At 42.1% G+C, this 16266-nt stretch overlaps 1 protein-coding gene across 1 annotated transcript in view; it reads right to left on the reverse strand.

The window, feature by feature from the left end:
- PACRG (parkin coregulated) overlaps positions 1–16266 on the reverse strand; it is a 240920-nt gene that overhangs the window by 92987 nt on the left and 131667 nt on the right. Inside the window, 1 exon segment of the mRNA XM_065680444.1 lies at positions 8985–9134. Coding sequence (XP_065536516.1) covers positions 8985–9134 — 150 coding nt within the window.

Genomic DNA, 16266 nt, shown 5'->3' on the forward strand with positions numbered 1-16266 from the left:
AATTACAGGACATATGCCTGGCAATCACTTACATGAATAATGCCTATTTTGTGGCCCACAAACTCTAATAATAAGATATATTCAGCATACCTTACTTTGCTGATTAACAGCAATTCCATTTATACTGTGTGTTCTCACAGACAGCCACAAAATTATAGAGAATTTGGAAAACAAAATCAAAATTATTTCTTTGATATATGAAACTATACGAAAAATGTACTGTACTAGAAGGCATTATGCTGAAGAAGTCAATAGACAGTTTGTGAAGTATTAATCAAAAATCTTTTAATGAAGATCTATAATATGGGCATGAAAATTTTAAAATTAAATACCTAGATTACCTTCTGTTCCAAAAGGCCAGTAGTGCTTTAACATTTTTTGCTGGTATTATACAGTTAACAAGACAACATAATCATCATGAAGATACTAATTTTTAGAGACAAGCACCTTTGGGACACAACATAAGACAGAAAAAGACATCAGCATCAGAACCTGCTAATTTACAAAAAGGGCTATTTTTACAAAATAATGACAGGGTGATTTGGAGGTAACAGATGGAAGCAGAAGTATAAGTAGAAATGTCAAAAGAAAAATGGAAAAGCAAAGGAACATATGAGAAACTGTATTTATGTGAACAATTAATATTCCATGTACATTTATAAAGAAAGCATTAATAACTCTGCATAAAGGAACACCAGAGGCTGGCTGAGAAGCAGTTTGCCAGCAGGCTGAATAGGAGCAAGGAGATACCATCTTTAAGCACCAAAGACATCAGATCCCAGAAAAGAGGATCTCACGTACTTTAGAACCTCCCTGGCTAACCAAGTAAAAATCTGCAGTGGGAATCAGTCAGCTGCACTAAATGGCTGCCGACAGGGAGAGTCATAGAATCATAGAATAGTTAGGGTTGGAAATGACTTTAAGATCATCTAGTTCCAACCCCCCTGCTGTGGGCAGGGACATCTCACATTAAACCATACCATGCAAGGCTCGGCCCAACCTGTTCTTGAACACTGCCAGGGACGGAGAATTCATAACATCCCTGGGCAACCCATTCCAGTGCCTCACCACCCTAACAGGAAAGAATTTCCTCCTTATATCCAATCTAAACTTCCCCTGTTTAAGTTTTAACCTATTACCCCTTGTCCTGTCACTATAGTCCTGATGAATAGTCCCTCCCCAGCATCCCCATAGGCCCCCTTCAGGTACTGGGAGGCTGCTATTAGGTCCCCATGCAGCCTTCTCTTCTCCAGGCTGAACAGCCCCAACTTCCTCAGCCTGTCTTCATACGGGAGGTGCTCCAGTCCCCTGATCATCCTCATGGCCCTCCTCTGGACTTGTTCCAACAGTTCCATGTCCTCCTAATGTTGAGGACACCAGAACTGCACACAATACTCCAGGTGAGGTCTCACAAGAGCAGAGTAGAGGGGCAGGATCACCTCCTTCGACCTGCTGATCACGCTCCTTTTGATGCAGCCCAGGATACGGTTGGCTTTCTGGGCTGCGAGCGCACACTGAAGCCGGCTCATGTTTATTTTCTTATCCACCAACACCCCCAAGTCCTTCTCCGCAGTGCTGCTCTGAATCTCTTCTTTGCCCAACCTGCAGCTGTGCCTGGGATTGCTCAGACCCAGGTGTAGGACCTTGCATTTGGCATGGTTGAACTTCATAAGGCTGGCATCAGCCCACCTCACAAGTGTGTCAAGGTCCCTCTGGATGGCATTCCTTCCCTCCAGCGTATCAACTGAACCACACAGCTTGGTGTCATCGGCAAACTTGCTGAGGGCGCACTCAATCTCACTGTCCATGTCACCAACAAAGATGTTGAACAAGATCAGCCCCTGATCCCTGAGGGACACCACTTGTTACTGATCTCCAGCAGGACATTAAGCCATTGACCACAAATCTTTGCGTGCAGCAAACCAGCCAGTTCTTTATCCACCAAGTGGTCCATCTATCAAGTTGATGTCTCTCCAATTTAGAGACAAGGATATTGTGTGGGACAGTGTTGAACGTTTTGCACAAGTCCAGGTAGATGACATCATCTGCTCTACCCCTGTCCATCAGTTCTGTAGCCCCATCATAGAAGGCCACCAAATTGGTCAGGCAGGATTTCCCCTTAGTGAAGCCATGCTGGCTGTCACCAAGCACCTTGTTGTTTTTCAAGTGCCTTAGCGTGCCTTCCGGGAGAATCTGCTCCAAGATTTTGCTACGCATGGAGGTGAGACTGACTGGTCTGTAATTCCCTGGGTCTCTCATTTTCCCCTTCTTGAAAATGGGGGTTATATTTCCCTTTTTCCAGTCGTCGGGAACTTCACCTGACTGCCGTGATTTTTTAAATATGATGAACAGCGGCTTAGCAACTTCATTCGCCAGCTCCTTCAGGACCCACGGATCAATTTCATCAGGTCCCATGGACTTGCGCACATTCAGATTCTTAAGATGGTCTTGAACCAGATCCTCTTCTACAGTGGGCCCAAGGTCTTCATTCTCATAGTCCCTGTGTCTGCCTTCCAAGACTTGGGTTGTGTGGTCAGAGCATTTGCCAGTGAAGACAGATGCAAAGAAGTCATTCAGAACCTCAGCCTTCTCCAAATCCTGTGTAGCCAGTTCTCCTGAGACCTTCCAGAGGGGGCCTACATTGTCTTTCCCTAGTCTGTTATTCCCTACATACCTATGGAATCCCTTCCTGTTATCCTTAACATTCTTAGCCAAGTTTAATTCGAATTGGGCCTTAGCTTTCCTAACCTGGTCCCTAGCTTCCCGGACAACATCCCTGTATTCTTCCCAGGCCACATGTCCTTTCTTCCACCTTTTATAAGCCTCTTTTTTCCTTTGAATTTTCCTCAGCAGCTCCTTATCTATCCAAGGAGGTCTTCTGGCCCTCATGCTGCACTTCCTTCTAGGTGGGATGCTACACTCCTGAGCTTGCAGTAGGTGATCCTTGAATATCAACCAAGATCTCGGGTCCCCCTGCCCTCTAGGGCTGTATCCCATGGAACCTTACTAAGCAGGTGTCATGGTTTAAACCGATCCACGCAGCTTGTCCACTCACACCCCCCCCGACCCCGACCCTCCCCACTCCCGGGGGGATGGGGAGGAGAATCAAGAGAATGTAACTCCCACGGGTTGAGATAAGAACAGCCCAGTAACTAAGGTATAACACAAATCACTGCTGCTGCCACCAATGATAATATTGATAAGAGAAAATAACAAGAGAATACGATACCATCGCCGAACAAGTTCGACCCCGCCCCGAAGAGAGAGTGTGCCCTTCCGGGTAACTCCCAGTTACCTCCCTGGGCATGACGTGCTGTGGTATGGAATACCTCTTTGGCTAGTTTGGGTCAGGTGTCCTGTCTCTGCTTCCTCCCGGCCTCCCCTCATCCCCGGCAGAGCATGAGACTCACAAAGTCCTTGGCCAGAATAAACATTACTTAACAACAATTAAAAACAATCGGTGTTATCAGCTCTCTGCCCAGGCTGGAAGTCAAAACACAGAGCTTGCACCAGTTACTAAGAAGGAGCAAAACGGCTCCTGGTAAACCCAGGACAGCAGGTTCCTGAAGAGGCCAACGTCTGCTGTCTCGAAGTCCAGGTCAGTGAGCTTGCTACACGCTCTTCTCATTGTCCTGGGGATCTCGAATTTGACCATCTCGTGATCGCTGCATCCAAGGCTCCCTGGAGCATCACATTTCCAATAAGCCCTTCCCTGTTGGTAAGCATGAGGTCAAGCATGGCACCTCTCCTTGTCGGCTCCTCTATTACTTGCAGAAGGAAGTTGTCTTCCACACAATCAAGGAACCTCCTGGATTGCTTGTGCCAGGCTGTACTGTCCCTCCAACAGATGTCAGGGTGGTTGAAGTCCCCCATGAGAACAAGGGCCTGCGAGTGTGAGGCTTTTCCTCACTGTAGAGTGCTTCATCCACAGAATCCTCTCTATCAGGCAGTATGTAACAGATCCCCACAGTAATGTCTCCCATATCTGTTTTCCCTTTAACCCTGACCCACAAACTCTCTGTTAAGTGACCACCTGCCCCCAGACAGAGTTCCATACTCTCCAGCCTATCCCTAACATAAAGGGCAACTCCCCCTCCCCGCCTGCCAGGCCTATCTTTTCTAAAGAGCCTGTAACCCTTCCATTCCAACACTCCAGTCCTAGGAGCCATCCCACCATGTTTCTGTGATGCCTATTATATCATGCCCCCATAGATGTGCACACATCTCTAATTCCTCTTGTTTGTTCCCCATGCTACGGGCGTTTGTATAGAGGCATCTCAGCCGAGCTCCAAATGAAGCCGGCTCATTAGCTGGAGTAGCTGGAGTATCTGTACATTGCTCCGAGCACTTATTATAGGTGCTGGCAACTGACTGGGTGTGTTGGGATGGAATGATGCCCCCGTCCCGCAACATATCTAGTTTAAAGCATCCTTGATAACTCTGGCAAGCCTCCTACCAAAACCACTCTTCCCCTTCTTTATCAGAGCAGCTCCACCAGCCCCCAGTAGACCTGGTCCCGTGTTCAAGACACCCAAACCCCTGACTATGACACCACCCTTTTAACCATTTATTAACCTGGCCAATCCTCTTAGCATTTTTTAGGTCCTCCCCTTCATCTTGGAGAATAGACGAAAAGACAATCTGAGCTCCAGAGCCCCTAACCACCCCTCACAGGGCTCTGTAGTCCTTCTTTATGCTCCCTAAGCTACTACTATCTATATCCCTAGCACCCACATGGATCACTAGAAGTGGGTAATAGTCCGTGGGACTTACTAGAGTAGGCAGCCTCTCTGAAACACCCCTGATCTGTGCCCAGGTAGGGAACACACCTCCCTCGAGACCAGGTCAGGCCGACAGATGTGTGCTTCTGTCTGTTTCAAAGTAGAATCCCCTACTACTATGACCCGCCGCTTTTTCCTCACAGCACCAGTAGAGATCTTCTTTACCAGTGCATCAGCCTGCTGTTTCTGGTGAGAGTGCATTTCCCCATCAGCCCCCTGCAGGACAGCAAAGTGGTTCTGTGCGGGGATAATAGATTTAGGAGGAAGTCCCTTGCTTTTAATTGTCCTCTTCCTCCTTTTTTTTTTTTTTTTTTGGTTGTTTTTTTTTTTTTTTTTTTGTTGGTTGTTTTTTTTTTTTTTGTTACTAACTCCCAGCTTCCCCGGTTAAGGGCCTCCTTCTTTCCTTCATGAGCTGGAGGGGAAGCTTGAAGCCCCTGCACAGTTTGGGCCTGGAGCAGGCAGTGCTACTTCCTCTCAGCTTCCCTGACATCTTTCAGCCTATTGACAGCGTCCCGCAGCTCAGCCCCTGCTGCAGGAGGACCTCCACCGGGGAGCACCGGGTGCAACCCTGCCCGTTGTGCACCTTTCCCTCACGAGACCAGTGCAGGCACTCTCTACACCCCGAGCTCTGCGCTGCAGCCTCCCCTCTTACTGGCTCTGTCTGGGTGCCTATGCTGGCCACCGCCGGGGCAGCCAGAGCAGAGCTCCCAGACTGGGCCCCGGTCATAAGGACAGTGCTCACCATCCCACCCACCTGCCCACACAAACTGCCTCGACCCGCCCTGTTTGCCTGCCCGTTTTGCCGCGCTCCCTGGGACAGGTTTTTAGGCAGCCAGGGCTGGTGCCATCCCTCTTGGCTCCGCTCCCTATGAGTCCCTGCTCGCATCAGCGGAGCTGCCGGCTCCTGGGCAGGTCCTGTCGAGGACTTGACGCTCTCTCGGTGGCTCTCGCCGCTCTGAGTTGAGGCTCCTGGATGCTGATCTCCCCCGGCTCCGGTGCTGAAGGCATCCTCTCTCGGGCTACTCAACCTCAGTCATCAAGGGTAGTTCCTTTTTATCACAGAATGCCCCTTGAAGGCAATGGCAATGTTGTGTTTTACACAACAGTGTTGCTGACAGTGAAACTGTAGCCTCAGTGTTGAGGAACAGATAGGAATTTGGAAAAAATTGCTTAGACTGAAGTGGGACAGAACTGAGAACTTCTCAAACTATTGTTATATTCTGAGCACAGGTAACACTGTAACTCTGAACAATGATTTACCAACTTTGTTGGCTGGAGAACAACTCAAGATAAATGCATGGCAAGCTGAAGCAAAGACTACATTCTATATTTGTTTTATTAAATACCTGTTTCTGATATCCTAATCTTAAGATCTTACCCATGCAAGTTTTTTACTGTTTTATCTATAACCCTGACTAATACTGGGAGGTGAATCATGTTTCAGGCAAAACAGAGGTTTGTAGAATGAAGAAAATTTCTGAGGAACCCATATTCCAGAACATTTTTAAACTCAATGGGAATTCAGTGTTTTCTGCAAGTCTTTTAGGGACCATTGTAGGAAGAACATAAAGACAGATGTTTTAAATGATAGCAAATGCCCGTCTCATCCAAAAGCGTGTCTCTCAAAAGGAGATGACTAGGAAATGTGAATACAGGGCAAGCATTTAAGGTTTTTCTCAGCTCCCACCATGTTGTGGTTTAGGAATGTCATAAGCCAGAGGTGATCATGTGGTTTACTAAACAAGAAACAGATTCTTTTTTATGACATTTTTGAGCCTCCACTGAACCCATGTAAACTTTTGGTATCCAAAGAATTTGTTGCTAGGTGTTCCAGAGCTTCACATCACAGCGCATGAAGAATCACTTTTGCTTGTTTTGAACTTGTCACAGGTAATTCGACCTTAATATCTTAATCATACTTTTTTTTTTATTATTATTATTTTGTTATTGTTCTCTTAACTACTCAGGTTTGTTTGGTGTGAGATTAGTATTCACAGATGGGAATGTGGGAAAGAGTTCCTATGAGCAGATAGATACTGACGTAGTGAGGTTCACTACAAAAAAACATGGCTCCTTAAAGCTACCTTAATTCTAGACAAATTTCCATAGTGTCAGAATTAATAGTTGAAATTTACACATCTTCTGGAAGATCTACCACTGTTCCTGCTTTCTCAAGCTCTACATAATAGAAGGAAGAAGAGAGTACACTCCTCTCACCCCATCTTTCCCCTGTATGAACAAGCAGTGGAGAAAATAGCCTGGATCAGTCTCTACACCTTCCTCATAACTGGGAGCAAAGAACTCCACCTCAGTTGCCAATTAAGCATATGGGAGATAAAAAGGAGAAGAGCATGCATTCTTTTTGTCAACCACCACTGAAGAATGAAAGAAATACAAGCTTTTTGAGGCAGAGGGAGAAAGAGCAAGATTCTTTCCCTATCACCCATATGCAACTACTGACTAACTGAACAGTTTCATACGGTAGGCCTCACAAATAGTATACATTTCATTGTTGGTAATACAGAACTTTCAAAACCTTTATTCCTGAAGAAGTAATGCTTTAATAAAATGTATTAATTTTGAACTATTACTTTTCATTTGGTTTTGCATTTTTTTCGTTCCTAACCACCAAATATCAAGATTTAGTGTAGTTTGATATAAGCACAAATTCACATAGCACAGATGTCATGCAAATATGTTAAAAATATGTTTGATTTTGCTAACAATACAATCAAAACTTGGGATATATTTAGAATGTGTTTAATGCCTTGTAAGGCTGTGTACCTGGTTACACATGAGCTTTCCCTATTATTAATCTCAAATGACTACAAAAAAGCCCAGTCAAAGAGAATTTATGGGCTACTTCAGGCTGAAATTTGGAAAAAAGAACGTATTGTATATTCATTAATCAATGAGTCCCTTTTACGGTCTTGTTTTGTGTCACATACTGAATTTGCATCCATTAAGGGGGAATCTTCTAATTCATAAAGAGCCCTACTGAAATTACTGAAGTTCAGCCTACAGATTTTCTTCATAACCTTTCAACCCACAACTTCTAAAAAACCACAGTTGTCATCAGAACCATGTCACATTTATGGAATTCCATATGTTACTTCAAGTTTCTCACTAAGCAAAGCAGAGTCAGAGATATATATGTATATAAAGGGATCTAAAATCGAAATCTCATTTGTCTCCAAGTCAATCTTTGGACAAGCATTTTTCAATCTGAAGTGAACCTTACACTCACCAAAGAATAAGATAATGCATTCTGCAGTAATGAAAACAGAAGTATAATAGGAAGCAGTCCTGTAGATAGCTATTAAAATGTCACTAATTTCATGTAAGGAATTAACTTCTTTTGATTTAAATAGTTGCATGCCAATAATAGAAACTTTAAAGTCACTAACTTGGTAGGTAATTAATTGAAAGATAAGTACTGACAGATTTACTACAGAAAAATATTTTAAAGAGTAATTTGGAAAAAGTGAGATACATCACACTGATTTCAGCTGGTGATTGTGGTATAAATGCACTCACAGTATACAGTAGTCACAGTACACACAGCTACCAGTTATTAGAGACCAAAACTGGCAATAGAGGCTTGTGCTACAAAGAAAACAACATACTCCACTGTAGACACAAATCAGTTCCAAATTTCTCTAAAACCTTCTAAGTGTTCAGTAATAACTTCAAACTTCAGTGTTTTGCTAGATATTATGTAACTTGAAATTTTTCTACAAGTAGTTCTCTTGACCCTCAAATTAATTAGTCTGCTTGCTACTTTTATTCTTTCCTAAGCTTGCTGGTAGCACTGAATTTCTTGTGAAGAGCATGGAATTCAATAAAAAGCTGGTCTGAACTAATGTGTTGGAGGGAGGAAAAAACCTTTGCAATTTATTAATGTATTCAAAAGACTGTTACAAAACTTTACAATTTAATTATTGGAAGATTATAGAACTGCTTCAGTGCTTCTGTACTGTGTTAAATAAACTGTACGTGCAATGAGTAATAAATGAAATTGTTAATTTCAGTGCATCCTTAGGGAATAATGGAGGAGGGGGTGGTAGTTACATTATTTAGAGCTCCAAATGGATTTGAGTTTATATGCAGTAATAAATCTTAAATACATTCTTAATTAACCCTGCCTCAAGCCCCTTTTTACCTTAGGAGTTGAGAGACACAGTGTCTGTTAGAATAACTCACCATTCATATTCTTAAAGATGCTTAGGATTGGGAGGATTTGCCGATAATAGGGCACCAAGGCCCTCCCCACCATGTCAGCTGATGCCACCAGGTGCTGGAGGACTTTCAGCGTGATGCAGATGATCTGTCGGTTACGAAGGTTCAGTGCATCTGTGATGTAGAAAGAACAACAAGCAGAAAGCAGAATTAATTTCTAAAATGTAGAGGGAGGGGGAGAAGTCCTCTAATGGACAAATTTAATTAAACTGTACTCCGCTGGGGATTGTAAGTGGCTCTTTATTAGCCCAGCTTTGAAAGATCCCAAAGATGGATTGCAGTCCTGATGTTATAAAACACTGCCTTGTCTGATTGTTATTTGTTCCCACAATTTGTGATGACTCTTCAGTAACCCAAAGAATGCAGCTCATTATTCGCTCATGATGCCTGCGTAATACTGGCATGGTCCAAACAAATAAAAAATAAATGTGCAGTAAGTACCATTTGGGGCCAATGGAACTGTACAACTGCAAGACAACCTGCGAAGGTTGACAACAGCTACATTCTAGTACAACAATTAGTGTTTGTATGTTTGTACTCATTTATTTCATGCTCATTTTATTCATTCCACTAACAATACCTTCTATTCTGAGAATCCGTACAATGAAGCAAATGTTTATAGCAAAAAAAAATTCCACAAAAAAAAAACCTGTAGCTTTCTTTAAAAGACAAACATGCTAGGGAAAAAAAATGAAGGATTTTGTCTAACCTACTTAGCTTTCTCTTAGCTTTCAGCATCACGCTTTTAATCTTACAATAATAAGATATTTCATAAATACCTTTTGTTTCTCTTTTAATTTTACCAAAAAAAAAAGTACCTTGCATTCTCTTTTGTAATTAAAAATGAAGCATGCTTGAAATCTTTTTTGTTTATTTTCTTGCAAAAAATGTCTAGTTCTAACACCTCTGATAATATGCAGCTGGAATCTGTTGTCAAATTTGGTATGCTACCATAAATCCATAAATTATCCATATGAATCCATAGAATGGTCTATGTTGGAAGGGACCTGAAACATCTAGTTCCAACCCTTCTGCCATGGGCAGGGACACCCTCCACTAGTCCAGGTAGCTGAAAGCCACACCCAAATTCTCTGGGCAACCTGCTCCAGTGTCACACCACCCTCACAGTAAAGAATTTCTTCCTACTATCTAACCTAAATGTACCCTCTTTCCATTTAAAGCCATTCATTACTCTTTGACCTATCACTACACACCCTTGTAAAAAATCCCTCTCCAGCTTTCCTCATGGGTGGATGCGCTAAGGCTACTTTAGCAAAGAGAAAACTGAAGATACAAATTTAAATATTCAGTCCAAATCTCAGGCAGGAAAATACTCTCTTACAGAGGAACAGGCAATATTTATTTTCTTAAAAGAGTGATAGGAAAAGAAAGCTCTGGGGTTCCAACATATAGGTTTATTCATTACTAAACTGACACACACAGAAATAGCAGCTAACTGAACCAATAGGGAAATTATCCTTAGCATTTGTAATTTTCAGTACAATAATTATTTGTTATTCATACAAACATGAATATTTGTATTCACTTGTATGAATGAATTTATATAAACACAAATAAAATAATTATTTTTAATGAATGAAAATATTAATAAAATTAATTATTCATACAAATACTAATAATTAACTTAAGGGACATCAAAATTAAACAATGACAGAAATCACAGCGTCTTAATCCTAAACAGAATCACAGAATCCCAAGGGTTGGAAGGGACCTCAAAAGATCATCTAGTCCAACCCCCCCACAAGAGCAGAGTAACCTACAGTACATCACACAGGAACTTGTCCAGGCGGGCCTTGAATATCTCCAGTGTAGGAGACTCCACAACCCCCCTGGGCAACCTGTTCCAGTGCTCTGTCACTCTTACAGTAAAGAAGTTCTTCCTGATGTTAACGTGGAACTTCCTATGCTCCAGTTTACACCCATTGCCCCTTGTCCTATCACTGGATATCACTGAAAAAAGCCTAGCTCCATCACCCTGACACCTACCCTTTACATATTTGTAAACATTGATGAGGTCACCCCTCAGTCTCCTCTTCTCCAAGCTAAAGAGACCCAGCTCCCTCAGCCTCTCCTCATAAGGGAGATGTTTCACTCCCTTAATCATCTTTGTGGCTCTGCGCTGGACTCCTTCAAGCAATTCCCTGTCCTTCTTGAACAGAGGGGCCCAGAACTGGACGCAATATTCCAGATGCGGCCTCACCAAGGCTGAGTAACCTGCTGCATAACAGCTTCCAGCTCCTCCTGCTGTTGCCCATGCTGCATGTACTGGCGTAGATGCACTTCAGTTGGCTACTGATCCCACCACCTTTGTGGAGGAGGGCTTGATAAGCCCTCATGCTTATGTGTCAATTCTCAGGCACTTCCATGATTTCTAACACAACAAACCTTGTGTCTTTGCTGCCACACGGATCTCCTACCTCCACTGTAATGGCAGACTGAAGGATCTTGCTAGCACACTGTCCCTAAAATGCTTGAGTGCTGTCCCCAGGTTTCTAGAGAACCTGGTTTTATTCCTTTCCCCCGTCAAATCTAGTTTAAAGCTCTTTCAAGGAGCCCTGCTAACTCCTGTGCAAAGATCCTTTTTCCCCTTTGAGAGAGATGTACCCCATCTGGTGCCAGCAGGCCTGAATGTCAGGTAAACTGACCCATAATAAACCCCCCCCAAATTCTGCTGGTGACAGCAGGCTTGGAGCCAGGTATTGTTATGCTGGCTCTTTTTGTTTCTTCCCCTATTGTTCCCTGCAACTGGAGGGATAGAGTAGAACACTACTTGTGCTCCTGATCCATTAACAAGTTGTCCCAAGGCACTGAAGTCTCTCCTAATTGGCCTTGAACTTCCTGTTGCAACTTCATTGCTGCCTACCTGAAAAATCAATAATGGATAATAATCTGAGGGCTGTACCATATTAAGATGCTTTCTCTTCACATCTTTAACTCAGGTCCTAGGGAAACAGCAGACTTCCCTAAGAAGTGGGTCCAATCTGTGTATTGGGCTTTCTGTTCCCTGCAGAAGGGAGTCTCTGTGATAGTGACCCATCTTCTTCTTCTAAATAGAAGCAGCTTTGACAGGGGACGTAGGCCGACAGCCTCAGCAACACCTCCAAGTTAGACAAACCATCATCCTCTTTATTGTTCTGTTACTCTTGCAGATCCTCACATCTACTGTGCACAGTTCTGGTGTCCTCAACATAAAAAGGACATGGAACTGCTGGAACAAGTCCAGAGGAGGGCCACGAGGATGATCAGGGGGCTGGAGCACCTCCCATATGAAGACAGCCTGAGAAAGTTGGGGCTGTTCAGCCTGGAGAAGAGAAGGCTGCGTAGAGACCTCATAGCAGCCTTCCAGTACCTGAAGGGGGCCTATAGGGATGCTGGGGAGGGACTCTTCATTAGTGACTGTAGTGATAGGACAAGGGGTAATGGGTTAAAACTTAAACAAGGGAAGTTTATATTGGATATAAGGAAGAAATTCTTTACTGCAAGGGTGGTGAGGCACTGGAATGGGTTGCCCAGGGAAGTTGTGAGTGCTCCATCCCTGGCATGTTAAAGTCCAGGCTGGGCAGAGCCTTGTGTGGGATGGTTTAGTGGGAAGTGTCCCTGCCCATGGCAGGGGGGTTGGAACTTGATGATCTTAAGGTCCTTTCCAACCCTAACTATTCTATGATTCTATTATGAAAGGCAGCTGGGAAGGTGGGGTACTCACAGAGGAAACAGGCCTGCTGTGCCAGGCAGGAAATTGTTGCCATTATTCCTTATCCCTTAATAAGTCACTGTGTTCAGCCAGCTGGAGAAAAGATGGGGAATTCCCTGTATCAGACATCCTGTCTGCCTCCCTCACTCTCTCCCACCACTTCCCAGAGCCCTCTCGTTAAGTGGAAGAGTTCCTCTGCCTGGGTACACCTCCCACAGATGTGCTTACTGGTGCCGTCTGATACTGGCATAAACGTAGGTCAGATCCTTTGGCCTGGACAGATATGGATGCAGATGGATAAGGTAGGATAAAACAGACTAAAGAATTTGAGCCTGAAGCCCTTCAAATTGCAGAAATTTTCAGTATGTGTTTGGAAAACGCTTGCAGATATCAGAAGTAATATCAAATTGACTGCAGAAGTGTTGTTATTATTATTAAATATTTGGACTGTGGCATGCATAGCAGTCAAACAGCTCCTGGCTTGATTATATTAGGCACTTCATAAACACTTAATTAGAGACAGTCCCTGCCCCAAGGATACATCAATTTCAAACATATGTTTATCTTTTAAAAATCTGGTAATTATTTTCTGTGTACTACCACCACTGGAGACCATTCTCCCACATGAATCAAAGGAAGAAAGTTTTAATGCAGTATATAAAATAAGTACATAACATTTTGAAAAATGTCAGTGATATCCAGAGGTTAATAAAAATGCAAGAAAATACTAGTATCCTCACACAGGAATAAAGCAGACCATTGAAAACTCTTGACACAATACAGCTACATATCCCTGAAGAAGGAAACATTCATAATATCCAAAGTATTCCACTTTGAAAGCATGCTAGGCTGTTGCCTCCTGACCTAGAAGTTTCCTATAAGACATGGATCTTCACAATAATAGCAAAGTGAATGACTAGTTTGCTTCTTGGTTAAAGATACCTTTCTGCTCCCTAAACGGTTTTTAGAGGACTTCCCTCCCTCACTGGTATATATTTCCCTTTTGGTCATCTAGTCTAAATGTGATGCATTGTGTAATTCTCTTAAGAAGCATCTTTGAAGCAAACCCCAACCCAATAAATTGTTGTGTGGCAGTTCTGATGTTTTCTCCTTTAATGGTACATAAGCTTGAGAATTTTGCTTGTGATTAGGATATACACTTTTCCAGGAGACCCTCTAGCTTAGCTGGTTGCTCAATGCAAGTATATAATGAAGTATGGAATTGATACATTTTAAAAGCCAGGAAACATGACAGAATTTCTCCCAGTATACAGCTGATCTTTTCCATGAGATAGTGTATTTTCACAGAAGAGGCTGAATCAGAATGTTCCTCCCCAGATAGCACAGTGACGGTCTAAATAAATCAGATGCCCCAAACTTCCATATATTCTCTAAAAATTGAAGTTTAGATTTTGGTAGTTATATTTAAAGCTATGAAGATATTTTTATTGTCTTTAATTTGCACTGGCCTTCAATTATATTCAATCCCTTTTCCAAGTACACCTGTGAATCTGTTTAGAAATGCACTGACAGTTTCCATTTTTTGCTTAGATCTCACAACCAAGCATTAAAACCAGCTTAGTTTGCTTTGATATCTCTGTCCTGACAATTTGTCAATAAGGTACCTGTTTTAGAAAATTCTTTGCCTAAAGCCGAACAAGATACATAGAGCAGGTCTCCTGCAGGTCAACAAGCAGTCAGGGTAAAGATGCTTCAATTGTGATCTACTTAATCTTGTTCATCAAGGGCATCTTTTTTTAAATTCAGAGGGTCAGGTTAAAGAACTGCTAACATGAAGTGTTCTCAAAATGCAATTGATTAAAGTGATACGTACCTCTCTTACAGAGAACTTTGTTCAAAACTTGAAAAATAATTACCTGAACTGATATAATAGTTTTACGCTAATTTTACAAAACAGTAATGAAGGCTGTTACAAAACAAAGTGTTGCAATCGAGTGTGAGTAAAACCAGAAGAACAACCCTGTGTTTTTTACTTTTTTAGTCAGGTAAGGTCCTGATCCAATTCACAATATAAATGTACAGATACTACTTCCAGTGTAACTGAATGAGTGATGTTATACAGTGAGGTGATGGGAAAAAGGAATAGGGGGCAAAGCATGAAAACCATAGGCCAATTTTGTCATCAAAGACTTTGTCCTGTGAAGACAAAGCCTAAGACACAGAAAAGGCTAAGATCCGTGAGCAAATAATTGATACTTGCAAGGAACATGGTCTAGCAGAATATGAAAGAGAAAGTCAGTTTCTTTTTTTCAGCTTTAGTTGTGCTTGTAACTGTAGGATTTTACTAGATTGGCATCTGTAAAACTTGAATTCTATTAACATTTGCAAGCCCTTAACTACTATAAAGAATTATTATTAAGTAGTTAATTAGTTAATTATTACTAGTTTAAAGCAATAACTAGTATAAAGAATAACTAGTATAAAGAATACACGGAGAATAAAGCCGCCAAAACCTCAGTGGCTATGCCAGTTTACAGAGCTTCAGTCCAGACCTAGATGTACATGCTGCCTCAAGCTACTAAACTGCACTGAGGATCCACCCCACCCTCTCAACTAAAACAGCTTTGTTATCAACGAAATGTACTTCATTTTTTAAAGATTTCAGGAAAGATCTGGGGAACCAGAAACTGGTAACATTGGCATCTGTACTGCAAAAATAGTGCTGTAAATGTACTGTAGGTCCTTGAAGAAAAAGAATGTGGACAAGAAAAGCCTCTGATAATATGGTTACTTACACTTCCAAAATGTATTTGATAGGGTCCCTCACTGACGGCTTTTGAAACACTTTTGCCACCATGGTTTCCATATAAATAAATAACTGCTTAGAGACAGCAAATGAGGGCAACAATAAATGGCCACAGAGCAGGAGTATCTCTTAGGCTAGTAGAGCCTTGCAGGAATCTGTGTTGTAGTACGTGTTTCAGGACATTCGGAGATGATTTGAAGAGATGTTTACTAACGATAACAAAGTTTTCTGTCAGTCCAAAGTTATTCCAGATGCCAAAATGCTGACTTCGAAAAACTGCAGAAGGATTTTATTGTACAGAATAACTGGGTGATAAAATGGCAGATGACATTCAGTACTAAATGTTAAAACCCAATAAATTAATAAATTCAGGAGACAGTAGCTTGATCTCCAACTGCAAAAGTGAGAGATGTTAACTGCAGATTTCACTTTACAAACATGGATGAGATCTATTTCTACTGAATGAGAAACAGTTTCTCCTCATAGACAGGAGTGAAAAAGAATCTAGTTTCTAAAACATTTGAAACTACCTGAAATGATCAGGTTTGAGTGGAAGGATCTAGCATAGACTTTCTAATTGCAATCACTTGTGCTGGTTAATGGAGCCTACAGGGGAAACGTTTTGGTATTTAGGAATCAAGAAAATTTTTTCTATTTCTTTAAACAGAGATTTTTGCTTTATTTAAAAGCATTGTAGGTCTATACAAAGAAGATTGTTTAGAGTCAATTTTCAGCCTGTGATCTTAACAACAGGAAGTGGTTCTCAA

This window comes from Lathamus discolor, chromosome 5 (genome assembly GCF_037157495.1).
Source record: "Lathamus discolor isolate bLatDis1 chromosome 5, bLatDis1.hap1, whole genome shotgun sequence".
In the NCBI taxonomy this organism is placed as follows: domain Eukaryota; kingdom Metazoa; phylum Chordata; class Aves; order Psittaciformes; family Psittacidae; genus Lathamus; species Lathamus discolor.